This window comes from Oncorhynchus kisutch, linkage group LG13 (assembly GCF_002021735.2).
Source record: "Oncorhynchus kisutch isolate 150728-3 linkage group LG13, Okis_V2, whole genome shotgun sequence".
NCBI classification, from domain to species: Eukaryota; Metazoa; Chordata; class Actinopteri; order Salmoniformes; family Salmonidae; genus Oncorhynchus; species Oncorhynchus kisutch.
In genome coordinates, this window is record NC_034186.2 from 32635078 (window position 1) to 32655802 (window position 20725).

General features: G+C 42.2%; 1 protein-coding gene across 2 annotated transcripts in view; it reads right to left on the reverse strand.

The window, feature by feature from the left end:
• LOC109902599 (ephrin type-B receptor 1) overlaps positions 1 to 20725 on the reverse strand; it is a 205239-nt gene that overhangs the window by 138220 nt on the left and 46294 nt on the right. For both annotated transcript variants that reach the window (XM_031786034.1, XM_020499081.2), the window contains exon 2: positions 8912 to 8976. In XM_031786034.1, the coding sequence (XP_031641894.1) occupies positions 8912 to 8976 (65 nt within the window). The remainder of the gene's footprint in view (positions 1 to 8911; positions 8977 to 20725) is intronic.

The window sequence follows — 20725 nt, forward strand, 5'->3', positions numbered from 1 at the left end:
AGGTGGAAGGTGGTTAATGCTTTGACGACTTGAAGGGAATCCTAGTATAGATATTAATAGCCGCTTTAGACATGCTGGGATGGGGTAGGTGTGATTAGATAGTTTGGAAATAGCTGAAAAGTTCTCTACTCTAGTGAGAAGACAGTATATGTTCCTCTCGATGTTCTGTCTTAAATAATAAATAGGAAGATTGCTGTATAAGGAATGATGAATGTAACACCAAAAAGACATTTGAACACAGCAGGGTTTTAGAACAGTTTGTTCCCACTCATACGGGCCAGCAGCATATCACAGCAGAGAGGTACTGTGTGGGCTCAAAGACAGAAAGGCAGGAGTTAGAGTTTAAAGTCACAAATATTCAAATTAGATAGCTCAAAAACAGAGTACTCAATATGCTCTGGTCTTTACAGAACTGAAAATCTGTAAAGATGTGCCGGATTTTCTGAAAAACATGTAAGGAACAGTAATTGCTGAGTATATCAAACATTATGAACACCTGCTCTTTCCATGACATAGACTGACCAGGTGAAAGCTATGATCCCATTTCAATCATTGTAGATGAAGGGGAAGAGACCAGTTAAAGAAGGATTTTTAAGCCTTGAGCCAATTTAGACATGGATTGTGTATGTGTGCCATTTTGAGGGTAAATGGGCAAGATAAAAAATTTAAGTGCCTTTGAAAGGGGTATGGTAGTAGGTGTCAGGCGCACCGGTTTGTGTCAAGAATTTGAGGCTGTTCTGAGGGCAAAAGAGTGTGGAGGGGTGCAACTCAATATTAGAAAGGTGTTTTTAATGTTTTCAAATCAAATTTTTATTAGTCACATGTGCCGAATACAACAGGTGTAGGTAGACCTTACAGTGAAATGCTTACTTATGAGCTCCTAACCAACAACGCAGTAAAAAATAAATAAAAAGTATATATACACTACCTTTCAAAAGTTTGAGGTCACTTAAAATTGTCCTTGTTTTTGAAAGAAAAGCAAATTTTTTCGTCCATTTAAAATTACTTCAAATTGATCAGAAATGCAGTGTAGACATTGTTGTAAATAGCTATTGTAGCTGGAAACGGCAGATTTTTTTATGGAATATCTACATAGGCGTACAGAGGCCCATTATCATCAAACATCACTTCTGTTTCAATGGCACGTTGTGTTAGCTAATCCAAGTTTATAATTATAAAGGGCTAATTGATCATTAGAAAACCCTTTTGCAATTATGTTAGCACCGCTGAAAACTGTTGTCCTGATTAAAGAAGCAATAAAACTGGCCTTCTTTATGTAACCGATGTGAAATGGCTAGCTAGTTAGCGGTGGTGCGCGCTAATAGCGTGTCAATCGGTGACGTCACTCGCTTTGAGACCTTGAAATAGTGGTTCCCTTTGCTCTGCAAGGGCTGCGGCTTTTGTGGAGTGACGATACTTCGTGGGTGTCAGTTGTTGATGTGTGCAGAGGGTCCCTGGTTTGAGCCCGGGTATGGGCGAGGGGACGGACTAAAGTTATACTGTTACATTTAGACTAGTTGAGTATCTGCATTTGTGGGTTCGATTACAGGCTCAAAATGGCCAGAAACAAATAACTTTCTTCTGAAACTCGTCCATCTTGTCTTGTTCTGAGAAATGAAGGCTATTCCATGCGAGAAATAGACAACTGAAGATCTCGTACAACGCTGTGTACTACTGCCTTCACAGAACAGAGCAAACTGGCTCTAACCAGAATAGGAGGCTCCGGTGCACAACTAAGCAAGAGGACAAGTACATTAGAGTGCTAAACTGGCAGCTTCATTAAATAGTACCCGCAAAACACCAGTCTCAACGTCAACAGTGAAGAGGCGACTCCGGGATGCTGGCCTTCTAGACAGAGTTGCAAAGAAAAAGCACACATACATATCTAAGAAGGGCCAAAAAAAAAAGATTCAGATGGGCAAAATAACACACTGGACAGAGGAAAATTGAAAAAAAGTGTTATGGACAGACAAATCTAAGTTTGAGGTGGTCGGATTACAAAAGAAGAACATTCGTGAGATGTAGAAAAAATGAAAAGAGGCTGGAGGAGTGCTTTGGTGATGGTAATGTGGGAGATTTGTACAGGGTAAAAGGGATCTAGAAGAAGGACGGCTATCGCTCCATTTTGCAACACCATGCCATACCCTGTGGATGCCGTTAAATTGGACCCAATTTCCTCCTACAACAGGACAATGACCCAAAGCACAGCTCCAAACTATACAAGAACTATTTAGGAAAGAAGCAGTCAGCTTGTATTCTGTCTATAATGGAGTAGCCAGCACAGTCAACGGATCTCAACCCTATTGAGCTGTTGTGGGAGCAGCTTGACCGTATGGTACGTAAGAAGTGCCAATCTCTTCAGAATAACTCAACGAATTGACAACTAGAATGACAAAAGACTGCAAGGCTGTAATTGCTGCAAATGGAGGACACAATTATTGGAGGACACAATGACAAGCAAAGTTGGAAGGACACCATTATTATTTCAATTAAAGATCATTATTTATAACCTTGTCGACATCTTGACTATATTTCCTATTCATTTTGCAACTCACATTATGTATTTTTTCATGGAAAACAAGGACATTACTAAGTGACCCCAAACTTTTGAATGGTAGTATATATATATTTTTTTTAAACGAATAAGAATAAAAAATAAAAGTAACAAGTAATTAAAGAGCAGCAGTAAAATAATAATAGCGAGACTATATACAGGGAGTACCGGTACAGAGTCAATGTGCGGGGGCACCGTTTAGTCGAGGTAATTGAGGTAATATGTACATGTAGGTAGAGTTATTAAAGTGACTATGAATAGATGATAACAACAGAGAGTAGCAGCGGTATAAAAGATGGGAGGGGGACAATACAAATAGTCTGAGAAGCCACTTGATTAGATGTTCAGGAGTCTTATGGCTTGAGGGTAGAAGCTGTACACTCAGTGTATATTATGTATGTAATGGTAGAATATATTAGATACAATTGCAATGGGTTCTTGACTAAAGTCAAACCAGGCTCTAAATGTTTGTGTAACGTAAGTAATAGCTACAAGAGGCTGGAAGTTCAGTCATATCTAACTTCTGATTTTATTACACGTCAACAGGTTAACCATGTAATGATCAATATCCATGTTGGGCATGTTTTTGGGGAGGCAGAGAGCAGACTTCATAAGAAGAGCTAGGTGCAGAGGAGGAGAGTGTGGTGGGAATGTGAGCAAGGGATACACTCTTGACTCCATAGGGAGTCCTCCCGGTGGATCAGAGGATGGAGGGATGATGAAGGGATGATACAGGCTCTCCACAGGCGGTCTCCTCTGTTCCCACTCCTTTCTCACACTCACCTAAATCTCTGTACATCCAGTACACACCCAACAAGCCCGTATGCACGTGGACAGGTACATTGGCACGCATGGATGAGTACGAGTGCGCGTGCAAACACATACTTACACAGCTTCTCAATTGAGTAATTTCCATAGTAAATTAAACAGGTGCATGAGCAGTCCAGTATTTCCATGAGGAGGAATGGGCAGGGATTATCTGTCAGATATTCATTGTTTCTGGAAGGGGAGGATGAGAATAGCAGCAGGCCTCTGACTCCATGTGGAACACAGCCCATTAAGGATCAGAGAAAAGACTGTGTACCCAAGTAACCCCCAGATATATGTTTCTACAGAGCCTTGCCCTGACCAGGAGAATGTACTGGGCCTAATTCCGCCTTTTATATGGTCTTCTTTCACTGAAAACCCCAAACGGTTTGATATATTTCAGTCATGATACACCTATGAGCATCTACATAAAGATCAGCGATGCCCTCCCTTAACCCATGACCACCACAACCACCACCTGCCCTCTGCACAACCCCACACCTGGACTTTCAGTGCAGCTGAGTGCCCATGTAGCATCTGTGTGATATCCACTGTGAACCCCCTCCCCCTATCCCCTTTTCCCCCAATGCCTCCTGCTCCTAAAGTATCTCCGCCTACTCTCTCACACAAGAATACTTTAAGGTGGTTTTCCATTAAATTACCCCTCCTCACCTGCACTCACACTGACCTCCGCATACAACAATATACTGCTGTTAGTGTGAGCTTAGGGGCCTATGGAAAAAAAAGATAATGATTTAAGATCCTCTCCTACCCATCATGCCATAATAGCCTATATATTATTACTACATATTATTACTACTACATACTACATATACTACATATTACTACATTCTCTGCTCTCTTTTGTGATCTATATGCCAGAGAGAGAAAAAAAAGCTCAGATCAAATAAATATGGAGCACAATTATAGGCTACATACTGTATATGTAGTATTGAGATATAGTACATTCGGAAAGTATTCAGACCCTTTGACTTTTTCCAAATTTTGTTACGTTACAGCCTTATTCTAAAATGGATTAAATTGTTTTTTTCCCCTCATCAATCTACACACAATACCCCATAATGAAAAACATGTTTTCAAAATTTTTGCTATGCATCTTTTGTTTTACTGAAATGTCACATTTGCATAAGTATTCAGATCCCTTTATCAGGACTTTGTTGAAGTGGCAGTGATTACAGCATAGTCTTCTTGGGTATGATGCTACAAGCTTGGCACACCTGTATTTGGGGAGTTTCTCCCATTCTTCTCTGCAGATCCTTTCAAGCTCTGTCAGGTTGGATGGGGAGCATCGCTGCACAGCTATTTTCAGGTCCCTCCAGAGATGTTCGACCGGGTTCAAATCCGGTCTCTGGCTGGGCCGCTCAAGGACATTCAGAGACTTGTCCCGAAGCTACTCCCGCGTTGTCTTGGCTGTGTGCTTAGGGTCGTGAAACCTTTGCCCCAATCTGAAGTCCTGAGTGGTCTGGAACAGGTTATCATCTGAGATTTCTCTCTACTTTGCTCCATTCATCTTTCCCTCGATCCTGACTTGTCTCCCAGCCCCTGCCGCTGAAAAACATCCTCACAGCATGATGCTGCCACCACTATGCCTCACTGTAGGGATAACGCCAGGTTTCTTCCAGACGTGACGCTTGGCATTCAAGTCAAAGAGTTCAATCTTGGTTTCATCAGACCAGAGAATCTTATTTGTCACGGTCTGAGATTCCTTTAGGTGCCTTTTGGCAAACTCCAAATGAGCTGTCATGTGCCATGTGCCTTTTTAAAACGTGCCCGTTTTAAGCGCAATATTTTGTCGAAAAGATGCTCGACTATGCATATAATTGGCAGCTTTGGAAAGAAAACACTAACGTTTCCAAAACTGCAAAGATATTATCTGTGACTGCCACAGAACTCATACTACAGGCGAAACCAAGATGAAACTTCAACCAGGAAATGGGCAGAATTTTTGAAGCTCTGTTTTCCATTGTCTCCTTATATGGCTGTGAATGCGCCGGGAATGAGCCTGCCCTTTCTATCGTTTCTCCAAGGTGTCTGCAACATTGTGACATATTTGTAGGCATATCATTGGAAGATTGGCCATAAGAGACTACATTTACCAGGGGTCCGCCCGGTGTCCTTTGTCTAAATTGGTGCGTAATCTACAAGCTGCACGCAGTCATCCAGTGATTGAGAGGAGAGAGGAGGCTTTCAACGAACGATATATCATGAAGAGATATGTGAAAAACACCTTGAGGATTGATTCTAAACAACGTTTACCATGTTTCAGTCGATATTATGGAGTTAATTTGGAAAAAAGTTCGGCGTTTTGAAGACTGAATTTTCTTTTTTTTTGGTAGCCAAACGTGACGGAGCAATTTCTCCTAAACAAATAATCTTTCAGGAAAAACTGAGCATTTGCTATCTAACTGAGAGTCTCCTCATTGAAAACATCTGAAGTTCTTCAAAGGTAATGATTTTATTTGAATGATTTTCTGTTTTTTGTGAAAATGTTGCCTGCTAATGCTAACGCTAAATGCTAAGCTAGCTGCGCTAGCTGTTACACAAATGCTTGTTTTGCTATGGTTGAGAAGCATATTTTGAAAATCTGAGATGACAGTGTTGTTAACAAAAGGCTAAGCTTGAGAGCTAGCATATTAATTTCATTTCATTTGCGATTTTCATGAATAGTTAACGTTGCGTTATGGTAATGAGCTTGAGGCTGTATTCACGATCCCGGATCCGGGATGGCTCGACGCAAGAAGTTAAGGCCTGATTGCTGGAGTGCTGCAGAGATGGTTGTCCTTCTGGAAGGTTCTCCCATCTCCACAGGAAACAGGACACACCTGAGCTCAATTTCGAATCTCATAGCAAAGGGTCTGAATACTTATGGAAATAAAGTATCTGTTTTTTATTTTAAATACATTTGCTAAAATTTCGAAAAACCTGTAATCGCTTCGTCATTATGGGGTATTGTGTGTAGATTTATGGGGATTTATTTGACAAAAAAAAAAACATTTTAGAATAAGGCTGTAACGTAAGAAAATGTGGAAAAAGTCAAGGAGTCTGGATACTTTCCGAATGCACTGTATACTACTATCTTAACGTGTCTCTTTTACTCATGTAAACATTAACAGGAGACTTTTCCCTTTGTGAGAGTGGGATGTATGTGGGAGTGTTCTCCTTTGAACTGAATGATTCATAATGTCACGGTGATTGCCAAGAAGTGTACAATTCAATTACAATGACAAGCCATCGTGAAATGAATATGCTCTCTCAATTTGAAATGAGAAATCTGACTCCAACTCTGTAGGAACTTACAGTAATAGCATCATCAGACAACCAGGAGTCATTTACGGTATGCAATCAAATAGATACTCAGCAAAAGGTTAATTAATGGTCATGGAGTTTTATTTGCACAGAAGGACCAGTTTTGCATTAAACATTATCAGATACTTTGGCATGTCTTCCATAGCTCAACCATGTTAATGTTTTAACAACTATAACATGGGCGAGCATTAAATTATAACCATTTGGGTAGGTGCACAATCTATGACCCTTGCGAGTCTCCGCTTCACATATATGGCTAGAAGAATCTGAACCTCTCCACCAAAACCCAGCTCTATTCATTGTTTCTCTCTGACCCACTAAATGTTTACTATAGTAGAGCATCTAGCTCCGGGAACCTGCCTATGTTTCACCACACACGATCTATCTAAAAGGAGGAAACATCACTGACCCTCCATTTTCTTGGTTTTGAAAGCCCTTGCTATCTCCTCATCTCCCTCTGTTATTGATAGTGACTCAGTGTCCATATGAGTAACACTGTGTCATCTATGCACAGAAAGACAGTGCTTGTCTGTATGCAAGGTTCTGGTTGCAGCAGGATCAAAGCTAATGCAGAGCCAAACAGTGTGTACCTATCTGTTAAATATACATTCTGCATGTACATATTCTACATACAACCCCACATTCAACCATCTCTTAGAACCTCATTATTATATATTCTCTTTCTGTTGACAGTATAGTTGGCAGAGTTTCCAGTCATATTTGTAATGCCATTTTCTGCCTGTCAAATGAACATAATATCCTAATGAAATAATTGTGGTCATGACTAAGACCTGTGGCAGCTTTCAGAGAATTACTCATTATTTACAAATGACTCATTGACAGAGGGCGGCCTGAAACCATGCACAATTGCAATAGATTAAAACACTGCTGCATATAATCTACATTCATTTAAATTAATCTCATTAATCACATTACCATAAACAACAAACCTTAAGGGCCTAAATGTGTCTCATTTGGCAGAAAATTATAAATTTTCCATTTTGTAAAACACACTGGTTGAAAATACTTTTACGAAATTGGTTTCTGTAATCATCTGTCATGCCCTGACCTTTTTAGCCTTTTTATTCTCTATTTGGTTAGGTCAGGGTGTGTCTAGGGTGGGCAATCTGTTGTATTTTCTATTTTGGCCTGGTATGGTTCCCAATCAGAGGCAGCTGTCTATCGTTGTCTCCGATTGGGCATTCTACTTAGGCAGCCTTTTTCCCACCTTAGTTAGTGGGATCTTGATTTTGTATAGTTTCTGTGTAGCCTGCAGAACTTTAAGTTCATTTTGTATTTTGTTTTTTTCTCTGTGTTCATTTGAATAAAAGTATGATGTTCGCCTACCACGCTGCACCTTGATCTCCTCATTCAAACGACAAACGTAACATCATCGAAGTACGAGACTTTTTATGTTTGAACTTTTTTAAATCACTATAAATGTCAATCTGTCAATATGAATATGGCATTGTCTTGTGAATTTGAATGAATCTTAATGGCATGCACATACATTCAACAGAATCTAATCTTGTGTGTAAATAATGACACATTAAAGCTCTCGCAAATGTTCATGCAAACAAGGACCTCTGGCATTTATTTTCCTCATCTGGATTTGGCCAATTCTGGTGTTTAATGTTTCACTTATTGTAGCACATAAGTAGAACTTAATTGTTCAGAACGAGATATAAGTGTTTTAATTAAGCTGTTGGCAGGCTTGAAATTGGAATCTAAGTGTGCTCAAACTAAAGTATTCCCTTGGGGTACACACACTGACGGTGCAATACATTATTTCTCCTGATTGCATGAGACACAGGGGATGCACATTCTGTCTTTCCACTTAACGTGGCTCAGAAAACTACAGCTCAGAACCAATCTGCCAGCCAGCGCCTATGAATGACAAATATGTTTATAAGAGGAAGAAGAACATGGTCACAAATCACTACATCTCCCAGAGATGGCTGTCTGTGAGCCAGTCAGTCATGGGGCAGCAGAATGAAGTGAGCTCGTTAGCTGGTGAGTGTGTTGTTAGGCTCTGAGAGCAGACTATGGGTATCTGAACACTTTCTTTGGCCATTCATCTCACTGTGGCATCAACAATACACTCTACCACTCAACTTTCAGGGAAGCTTTTTGAGATTGTGGATAAGTCTAGATGTCAATGAGAAGGAAGGAGAGGATGGTTGGTGAGTGTTTAAATGAGGTCTAGATGAGGAGTGGTCTTACCCCAGAGGCAGGATAAGCTATCCAACCCAGCTCCGCTGTGGCCGTCCGCGTGTCCATCACTGTCTCTGTAGAAGAGACAAAGAGCAAGAAATGTAATACACATGTCTGCTACTACCAATGTAATGCAAACACCTGTTACAGTGAAACACCTCACCCCCTTCACTTTTTCCATAATGCACTTTTTTTTTCTCAGTCCATTGAAAACCATTGATATGAGCTAAAGCTTCAATGTCTCATTACTGCAAATGTATATCAGCCATTTACCAACGCTCCAGACAGAATCAGACCAATGTTTGACAGGTCTTACTGGATGACACCTTCTCTACACATTTCACTACTGTCAAACTCTGACTCAGAGACATAGGGTGATCCATCACCTCTCCACTTCTAACAGGCTCTGGGTCTGAAGAGAGGCCACACTCTTAACACTCTTGGAGGAAAAGTGGGAGATAACCAACACTTTTGTTTGGATTAAGAGGTATGGTACAGTATATACAAACCATTCCCTGTGGACTTTCAGTTAGCACCATTCTCTGTGCAAACTGCTGCCCTTGGAAGTGTGTTGTTTTCACACAGTCTGGGCTGTGACTGATCAATAAGTAATGGTGGGCGATTTCTGCAGAGGAGTGTATTAAATATTGATGGCCCAGGAAATATTGATCACATCTGTGATAACGCATCAGCAGGTATACAAACACCGGTGCATGCCAACAGCCACACCTGGCTTGAAGGCAGAGGGGTTCAAATGCAACAACAACTAACACAGCTCACATAGACCAAAATGTGCTGTTTTGTGGCTATTGGTGTCATTTCCCCACAAATTATATATATTTTTCAAATGTGATCAGTCGATAACAGCAGCCATTTTACAGAGAGAGGGTCTGGTCCAATCAACTGCCAACCAATCAACCACCCCATGCAGAATCCCCAAAAAAACAATTGCCCTCACCCCAAATATTTTTCGATTTTCCCAAAGCATTGACACTGATCCCTTTGTGATGTTTTTGTCTGTCTGTCTGTCTGTCGCTCTCTTCCTTCTTCACAATTTTCCTGGGAGTCGATCAAGTCAGCAGGTGGAAAGGCATCAGCAGCATGGGTAAATCATCAGTCGATAACAGCAGCCATTTTACAGAGAGAGGGTCTGGTCCAATCAACTGCCAACCAATCAACCACCCCATGCAGAATCCCCCAAAAAAACAATTGCCCTCACCCCAACTCATCTTCCTACAAGTGCCCTCAACCCATCCCCTCCAATGATGTATATAAACCGTGGATTTCTGATGCTATGTATTGGCCATTGAGAGGCTTTGTAGCCACTGGACGGCCATATTGGCACTCCCCAGTAGGAGCAGTCCTCCATAGGAATGAATGGAATTCTACAGTATTTCAATTACATTTAAGGACAAAAAGGACAAGTATTTTTTGTAGTGGTGTAGTGGGGTCAGTAGCATTAGTTCTCTCTAAAAAATGTACTTTAAGGAAAAATGTAAATATTTTAACTAAATGTATTTGTATGTTTAGCTCATATAATTTAGAAGTATGCATTAAGGTGTCTGTAATATAATAAATGTGGACATTAATAAATCCATTTCTATAGCTTCCAAAATATTTTTTACGACGATGAGGGAGTGCCAAGTTGGAGGCACAGTGGTTTCAACCCAGCACCCCTATCAGTCATCTAGTGTATATATAAATCACTGATCCCTTCCCACTCATCTGCAAACTGGTCAGGGTAAAGCCATACTGTATTTTTTATATTTCTTTATTTCTCTGTATACAGCTACTTATTCCTAGTCTCGATGCAATACCCATAATGCTATACAATAACTATTGTGGTTTATTTCAGGGTTACAGTTCATCATAGACCCATTGAGACACTGACCACTGGCTGGCAGAATAAGTGTTGAGTCCACTGAGGTCAGTGCCTGTGGAGGGTGTTCTCTGTAGTCAACAGAGGAGAGCAGGGCAGAGGAGATGAGAGCAGGTCCAGGGCCAGGACCAACCACAGGGTGCCTGTCTGCCTTTCACTCCCACAGAGCTCAAAGCCACACATTAATCCTATTAGGGCTTCCTCAGTCTTAGTAGATCATCAGACAGAATATCTCAGAATTTTGCATGGAAATATAGGCTCTTTAGATTGACACCCATGATAGATTTGGTAGAAAAGACACTCCAAGACCAGCTACAGAACATGTAACAGCAGGATGTTTCTGTGGGAACAAGGGTGTGTGGGCCTAGCTGTATTTTCATGTTTATGTCATTTGCTGTTAGCTTAGGTGGGGGGCAAAACAGAATGGAAATAGCCATTTTGATTAGCATGTCCTGTGAAGCAATGCATCCCTAGCCTGTACCTGGCATCTGTTTGTCATTCACCATGTGAAGCTGCTGCAGGCGTAGTAAAAACCCCTGGGACAAGAGACAACGGAAGCCTCCAGAACAGCACTAGCCAGTTGCCCAATCAGTCAGCCAAGCGTTCTGGGGGTTTAGCACGAAAGGAGCCATGCCGAGCCTACTGTATCTTTACAGAGACCCATAGAAAAAGCCACACCACAGTCACACTACCCCTCCTCTGCAGTTAGGCGAGGGAGGGTGACGAGAACGCAATGAGCCAGAACACGTTAACATCTGTGTTCAGTGTTGAAGTAAATCCATTGCATTTCCCAGCAGTGTGCCAGCTGTGCTTTCCAATGATGGCACACTTATTCAGCTACCAATACCTGGGGATAGGTATTCTCAGAGGTCGGTATTGTAGCAACTTTAAGATTACAAGTTCATTTTGTGGCATAATGGCATCACACAGTTTCACTAAACCAGAGAAACACCTTACTTTATTACATTATGACACAGCAACATCATGAGCCAACAACAATATCACAACATAATATATTCCTACTCTATAAAACATCCCTCTACCAACTAGTAAGTAATGCAATACAATGTATATTAATTCCACAATGCAACATCACAAAATGAGCTAGGATACATTTGACAGAAAAAGCAGTTGTATGGCAGGAAAACCAATCTCAAGATGATTTTGTGACACTGGTCATTCCTACTTATCTGTTTTAATATCCTGTTGTTATTGTCAAATCAAATTGTATTGGTCACATGCGCCGAATACAACAAGTGTAGACTTTACAGTGAACTGCTTATTTATGAGCCCCTAAACAACAACGCAGAGTTAAAAAGTCTGAAAAATATTTGCTAAATAAAAAAGGAGACAGTAACTATAAAGAGTCTAAATACAAGTGCCAGTACGGAGTCAATTTGCAGGGGTATGAGGTAAGTGAGGTAATTGAGATAATACAGTACGTACATGTAGGTAGGGTTAAAAGTGTCTGGGCAATCAGGATAATAAACAGAGGAGCAGCAGCATCTGGGAAGAGTGTGAAAGTGTGTCTATGTGTGAGTGTGTGGCGTAAATATGCATGTGTGTGTGTGTGTGTGTGTGTGTGTGTGTGTTGGAGTGGCAGTGTAGTATGTGTGAGTGTGTGGGTAGAGTCAAGTGAGTGTGCATATATAGCCAGTGCAAGAGAGTCAGCATAAAGAAAAACAATAAATAAATATGTCTTATGGCTTGGGGGGGGTCAAAGCTGTTTAGGAGCCGGTGACTGATGTGGTAAACTCCTCAATGCCATCAGATGAATCACGAAACATATTCCAGTTTGTGCTAGCGAAACAGTCCTGCAGCTTAGCATCCGCTTCATTGGATCACTTCCGTATTGAGCGCATCACTGGTACTTACTGTTTGAGTTTTTGCTTGTAAACAGGAATCATGAGGATAGAGTTATGGTCAGATTTGCCAAATGAAGGGGGAGGGAGAGCTTTGTATGCATCTCTGTGTGTGGAGTAAAGGTGATCTAGAGTTTTCCCCCCCTCTAGTTGCAAAGATGATATGCTGGTAGAAATGATGTAAAACAGATTTCAGTTTTCCTGCATTACAATCACCGGCCACTAAGAGCGCAGCTTCTGGATGAGCATTTTATTTTTTGCTTATGGCCCTATACAGCTCGTTGAGTGTGATCTTAGTGACAGCATCAGTTTGTAGAAGGCATATGCAGAATCTCTAGCAATTCTACTAACCAGATGTAAAGTGAAACGTGTCCCTCGCTATCAAATAAACATCTGAATCCAACTTTTGTCTGAACAGCACCTTATTCCTGTTGAGTTAGACAGCGGCCTGCCATTAGACCACACACACCTCACGAGGGTCACATTGTTTATTTGATATGTTTATTCGATATGTTTATTTGATAGTGAATGTCACCTTTTACTTTACATCTGGTATGTTGAGTTCCTAGAGATTCTACATATGCGTTTGTTGACAGGAAAAGTTTTTGGGCTGAAGCCGGCTATATTGTTGTATGGTTATTTTCCACCGCCAGCCACCAGAATGATGCACAACTCAGGGAGTCCAACCAATACACAGACTTCTGATGTTGTGTCCCAAAGCTAGGCTACACTGAATGCTGTGTAGGAAAAATTCACACATGAAAAGTCTTGTGTGCCCGTGGATCTATTTTTAGAATCGCAAGCATGACCCAATTTATTTGTAGGCGTTCTTAGCCAAGCTTCTCTGGGTGACATGTTACACCATGAAAGTACCGTCACTTTTAATCACAACAAGGTGATCATACAGTGATTATCCTTGGACATACCTGTCAGGATGGAGGAATGTTTCAAGTATAGCTATATTTGGCATTCTTTTACACAAGATCTGAAGATTTTTTTGTGCTAGAGATCTAAATATGGTCTATTTTTATTATGTACAGTATGTCTCCTCATATTAGAGAGCTTTCAAAAGGTTGCAAGTCTGGATGTTCAAAGTAAAGACATTTATCAGGAAAGGTTCAAAACTGGTACAGGTTCGGTAATAGTGTGATAAACATATTGCACAGACATAACGCCCTTCTATGACACACTGTACTTGTTATGGTTGGCCAAAATGGCCAGCTACTGTGGCAGATCTAATGGTCCAGATGATCATCTCTTAATACAAATATAACCACCACCTTAGCCACTATGGAGCTTAAAATAGGAAAAAGAGAGATGGCAATAGAGATAGCATAGATGATCTCTGGCCATGTATGTTTGGCCAAAGTATTTATAGAATGGACAATCAATGCACGTTGCTGTACAACATGACAAATTAGTCAATAGTAGAGTTCATATTTCAATAGCCTGACCCACTAAAACACTGCGGCTAATATGAATTACAATATCAATAATGTCAATAATAATAATGTTCAGCGACGGTTGGCCATTGTCCTCACTCACGGAGTTCAAATCTTAAATTAAAAAGTTCTACACGATAGCATCACCAAAAGTTAAAACATTTTAAAAACAGCGATCTTCAAACACTATGACATTTGCGGTGATGTGGAGAGCAAGAAAATACCCTCCCTCTGGCTAGAAACTTGTTGAAGGTTCTTTTAATCCTACCCTGTGACGTCACAGAGAAGTATTTTTTAGGACCTTTCTGCTTATCTTTTTAACCACAGATCATAGAAACGAGTCGTTTCCACATACACTATATATACACAGAAGTATGTGGATACCCCTTCAAATTAATGGATTCAGATACTTCAGCCACACCCATTGCTGACAGGTGTATAAAATTGAACACACAGACATGTAATCTCCATAGACAAAAATTGTCAGTAGAATGGCCTTACTGAAGAGCTCAGTGACTTTCAACATGGCACCGTCAAAGGATGCCACCTTTCCAACAAGTCAGTTAATCAAATTTCTGCCCTGCTAGAACTGCCCCGCTTAACTGTAAGTGCTGTTATTGTGAAGTGGAAACGTATAGGAGAAACAACGGCCGCGTAGTGGTAGTCCACACAAGCTCACAGAACTGGACCGCAGAGTGCTGAAGTGCATAGCGGGTAAAAATCGTCTGTCCTCGGCTGCAACACTCACTACCGAGTTCCAAACTGCCTCTAGCAGCAACGTCAGCACAATCACTGTTTGTCAGGAGCTTCATGAAATGGGTTTCCATGGCAGAGCAGCCGCACACAAGCCTATCACCAGCGCAATGCCAAGCGTCGGCTAGAGTCGTAAAAAGCTTCGGATTCTGGAACAGTGGAACAGTTCTCTGGAGTGATGAATCAGTCTTCACCATCTGGCAGTCCAACAGACAAATCTGGGTTTCGCGGATGCCAGGAGAACGCTACCTGCCCCAATGCATAGTGCCAAAGTTTGGTGGAGGTTGGACTTATGGTCTGGGGCTGTATTTCATGGTGTCCACATACTTTTGGTCATGTACTGTATGTAGACACTGGTATGGTGTTGGAGATGATGAATATGAGGTTGAAAAGTGGCGGAATTGCCCTTTAACAACACATCACAGGTGCAACTATATCTGAAAGCATATTTTCCCAATAGATGTATCAACAGTTTATTTTTGGAGACTGCCCATGGATTCAGGGCAGAGATGGGGTTTCTTTAGACAGACTGTAGGCGAGAGTGCTAGAGGTCTTCACGGATCCACCTGTATCCGAAATACCCAAGACCTGAGCGGGTCTGGATCCAGAATTCGAAATAATGTCTTGGGTATGTGTAATTTATCTGATCCAAACGAGACCGCTGCAGTGTGTATAGAGAGACAGAGAGAGAGAGACAGAGAAATTGTATAATTTATGCTGCTGCTCTTTTCACGAGAGTGGCGCGTGTAGCTTGTTGTTGCCCGATCATAAATCATCAATGCGGCAATAGACTACAATCTCCATGTATGGCAAAAGTTAGGAGATATGTAATCAATTGAAGATGGAATTAAAATTACAGAATTAAAAGTTCAAAGGATAGCTACAACGACCAAGAGCCAACAGGTAGGCCGTTACTTAATGTTCTGAATGGAGTTGTTGTTGTTTGCAACTGTGTAGGACAAGAAAGCACATGCAGCCTCAATTAGACTAGCTAGCATCTCAAAGTTTTTTCAACCTTTAATTAACTAGGCAAGTCAGTTAAGAGCAAATTCTTATTTACAATGACAACCTAGGAACAGTGGGTTAACTGCCTTGTTCAGGGGCAGAACGACAGATTTGAACCTTGTCAGCTCGGGGGTTCAATCTAGCAACCTTGCTGGGTTACTGGCCCAATGCTCTAACCACTAGGCTACCTGGGTCTGATGCAGTCAAGACAGGCACTACGTATATATATTGGATGATAAATAACCTAGATGATAAATAACCTAGCTATGGCAGCTGTTATTATACTATAGCGTGAGTCGGCTTGATTGGTTGCTGTCTCTCCCCCCCTCCTCCCTGCTCCCCATGTCACTCGCTCACACGGCCCCTGCTAGAGCGGCACCTTCTCTACCTCACGCTTTATCAGCTCCAGTTAATAAAGTATCTTAAAAATGGCCTTTTCTGCTGCTTCCTTCACTTGGATCGAGTCTGGATCCGACCAGATCTATACTAATCGGGTCTAGTTGTCATCGGGTCCATTTGGAACGGGTCTCTATATTATTATTTTTATGCATATCGGGTCCGGGTGAAAAGCCCCAGGTTCATTTCGGAACTGAATGTCTCTAGAGAGCGCTCTTTATGCCCTGCCAATCATAATCTTATTTTCCCCCCAATAGGAACACACAAGAGTATGGATTTGTGCAATTCAAACACAGAGGGGTACAGGCATTGATCATGAAGGGGAAATGTGAAAGAATATACAGTGTCTCACCCCACATACAAGCTGTGACTGTATAGCCCCAGACACTCGCAATCGATACAAATAGTTTAAACGACTCAATTATGCCCGTGATGGTCATGGGATTTTGGATGACGGTAATTGGTCAGCCAAATGGCCGCGGTCACCGTAATATATACATACACTGAGTACACAAAACATTACGAAAACATGATCCCTTATTGATGTCACTTGTTAAATCCACTTCAATCTGTCACGCCCTGACCTTAGAGCCTTTTTATGTCTCTATTTGGTTTGGTCAGGGTGTGATTTGTGGTGGGCATTCTATGTGTTGTTTTCTATGATTTTGTGTTTCTATGTGTTGGCCGGGTATGGTTCTCAGGGACAGCTGTCTATCGTTGTCTCTGATTGGGAACCATACTTTGGGAGCCCTTTTCCCTCCTTTCTGTGTGGGAAGTAAATTTTGTTTGTGGCCCTTAAGCGTCACGGTCGTTTTGGATTGTTTATTGTTTTGTTGCCGTCATTTTAAATAAAGGAAAATTGTACGCTCACAACGCTGCACTTTGGTCCAGTTCTTTTGAGGGCCGTGACATAATCGGTGTAGATGAAGGGGAGGAGACAGGTTAAAGAAGGATTTTAAGACTGGATTGTGTACGTGTGCATAGTAGCGGTGCATGGGTAAGATCACTGGGGAAGACAAGCCAGGGAAAAAAGGCTATATTATAACCTACAGCATGTGCTGTGATAATTGCATTGTTTGCTCTTTAACCTGTTAGTAAAAACGTATGCCTTGCCACCGTGATCCTGTATATAGTCCTAACAGGCTGACTACACCGCTCACGTCACGTGCGCGAGCGTTGCAAAATACATTTACAAATCTATATTATTCAATTATTGCACCCACACTGTTCGCGCGGGCCAATGAGCATCTGCGTTGCCAAGGAATAAAATAGAAGTCAGTTCTATTTGTGACAGAGATCGAGCAGCAAGTCCTGCCTCGCTCATCTCCTCATTGGTTTATAGAAGCAGGTACCCACGTGCCATCTCCTTATTGGTTACACCCACGTGGGTCGAGACCCAGGGACGAGTTTGGAGGGTACTATGGTGTTAAATGCTGAGCTGTAGTCGATGAACAGCATTCTCACATAGGTATTCCTCTTGTCCAGATGGGTTAGGGCAGTGTGGTTGCGATTGCGTCGTCTGTGGACCTATTTGGGCGGTAAGCAAATTGGAGTGGGTCTAGGGTGTCAGGTAGGGTGGAGGTGATATGGTTCTTGACTAGTCTCTCAAAGCACTTCATGATGACGGAAGTGAGTGCTACGGGGCGGTAGTCGTATAGCTCAGTTACCTTAGCTTTCTTGGGAACTGGGACAATGGCGTCCCTCTTGAAGCATGTGGGAACAGCAGACTGGGATAAGGATTGAATATGTTCGTAAACACACCAGCCAGCTGGTCTGCGCATGCTCTGAGGACATGGCTGGGGATGCCGTCTGGGCCTGCAGCCTTGCGAGGGTTAACACGTTTAAATGTTTTACTCACCTCGGCTGCAGTGAAGGAGAGTCTGCAGGTTTTGGTTGCGGGCCGTGTCAGTGGCACTGTATTGTCCTCAAAGCAGGCAAAAAAGTGATTTAGTCTGTCTGGGAGCAAGACATCCTGGTCCGAGACAGGGCTGGTTTTCTTTTTGTAATCTGTGATTGACTGTAGACCCTGCCACATACCTCGTGTCTGAGACGTTGAGTTGCGACTCTACTTTGTCTCTATACTGACACTTAGCTTGTTTGATTGCCTTGCGGAGGGAATAGCTACACTGTTTGTATTCGGTCATGTTTCCGGTCACCTTGCCCCGGTTAAAAGCAGTGGTTCACGCTTTCAGTTTCACGCGAATGCTGCCATCAATCCACGGTTTCTGGTTTGGGAATGTTTTAATCGTTGCTATGGGTACGACATCGTCAATGCACTTTCTAATGAACTCGCTCACCGAATCAGCATATTCATCAATGTTGTTGTTTGACGCAATGCGGAACATATCCCAATCCACGTGATCGAAGCAGTCTTGAAGCATGGAATCAGATTGGTCGGACCAGCGTTGAACAAACCTGAGCACGGGAGCTTCTTGTTTTAGTTTCTGTCTGTAGGCTGGAAGCAACAAAATGGAGTCGTGGTCAGCTTTTCCGAAAGGAGGGCGGGGGAGGGCCTTATATGCATCGCGGAAGTGAGAATAGCAATGATCCAGGGTTTTACCAGCCCTGGTTGAGCAATCGATATGCTGATACAATTTAGGGAGTCTTGTTTTCAGATTATCCTTGTTAAAATCCCCAGCTACAATGAATGCAGCCTCAGGATATGTGGTTTCCAGTTTGCATAGAGTCAAATAAAGTTTGTTCAGGGCCATCGATATGTCTGCTTGGGGGGGGAATATATATACGGCTGTGATTATAATCGAAGAGAATTCCCTTGGTAGATAATGCGGTCGACATTTGATTGTGAGGAATTCTAAGTCAGGTGAACAGAAGGACTTGAGTTTCTGTATGTTGTTATGATCACACCACGTCTCGTTAATCATAGGCATACCCCCACGCCCCTCTTCTTACCAGAAAGATGGTTGTTTCTGTCGGCGCGATGCGTGAAGAAACCAGCAGGCTGCACCGACTCCGTTAGCGTCTCTCGAGTGAGCCATGATCCGAGAAGCAAAGAACGTTACAGTCTCTGATGTCCCTCTGGAATGCTACCCTTGCTCGGATTTCATCAACCTTGTTGTCAAGAGACTGGACATTGGCGAGTAGTATGCTAGTGAGCGGTGCGCGAAGTGCCCGTCTCCGGAGCCTGACCAGAAGACCGCTTCGTTTGCCTCTTTTAAGACGTTGTTGCTTTGGGTCGTCGGCTGGGATCCAATCCATTGTCCTGGGTGGAAGCAGAACACAGGATCCGCTTCGGGAAAGTCATTTTCCTGGTCGTAATGATGGTGAGTTGACGTTGCTCTTATATTCAGTAGTTCCTCTTATATTCAGTAGTTCCTCTCGACTGTATGTAATGAAACCTAAGATTACCTGGGGTACCAATGTAAGAAATAACACGTAAAAAAAACTAAATACTGCATAGTTTCCTAGGAACGCGAAGCGAGGCGGCCATCTCTGTCGGCGCCGGAAGTCTATCAGTGTCATGGAAGCTGTGTCACCACTGACTGGATAATTGTTTAATTAGCTCAGTCAGCCTTTCCGCCATAACCCAGCCTCCCCAGTCCAGTGTACTGGTATAGAGCTACACAAAATGGTCCTACACACACACAATCACACATATGCACACACACACACACACACAGGATGTAGTTTACGCCAGGCCTTGTCTGCTGTTTTCCCTGCAGAGGACCTGGGGAGCGATGGAGTGCAATTCATTTCTGCTCTCCAGGCACTAATTCATTACCTTCCTCTACGGTAGGTTGGACATCAGCAGGCAGACCGAGAAAGACAGAGAGACATCTGCAAATAAAAACGCCAACATAGAGCACCACAGGAATCAGGAGTATAAGGATGATTAGGGTCAGCACCAACATACAAGACAAGAGAAGTAAAACGTATCTTGCCATAAAACCCTAAAATATGAATCATCATTGTGGAGAACAGTGAAAGTGATCTGAGGAGCTAGTCTTCGATCTTGGCTCTCCTGTTGCACTGATTGATTGCTTGCCCAAGATGGCGGAGTGAAGAGGGGGTTACCCACTAAGTACCTCTCACCCCCCATAGATGTCATCAGTGCGACTCCTGCTGCTGACAGAGTGATTGGAGGACTCGAGTGACTGGGCTCTGACTAAGTTGAACAGGCGGTAGATAGACATGCCATGAGAGAACATGGAGGACAGACTAGACTACCCAAAGCATGAGACAAAGCACCTTCTGAAAGACTCCATCCCTATGAATTTCCAAAATAGTGTCCATTTTACAATGATTTCACTGAAAATTATGAAGGTGAACTCCTTAGATCTGCTTTCATCACATAATCACACATTCTAGTTATAGCTCTTTCTATTTTGGTCCATGCAATTACAGACTCATCATTGGGTAAATTGAGTCTTGCAGCAGATACTATGGCAGTTTGTACACAGCTGTGCCTCAGTACTTGACTGCTGTACATTAGCTGAGGAGAGACCCTATTACTGCTTCATGTAGATTG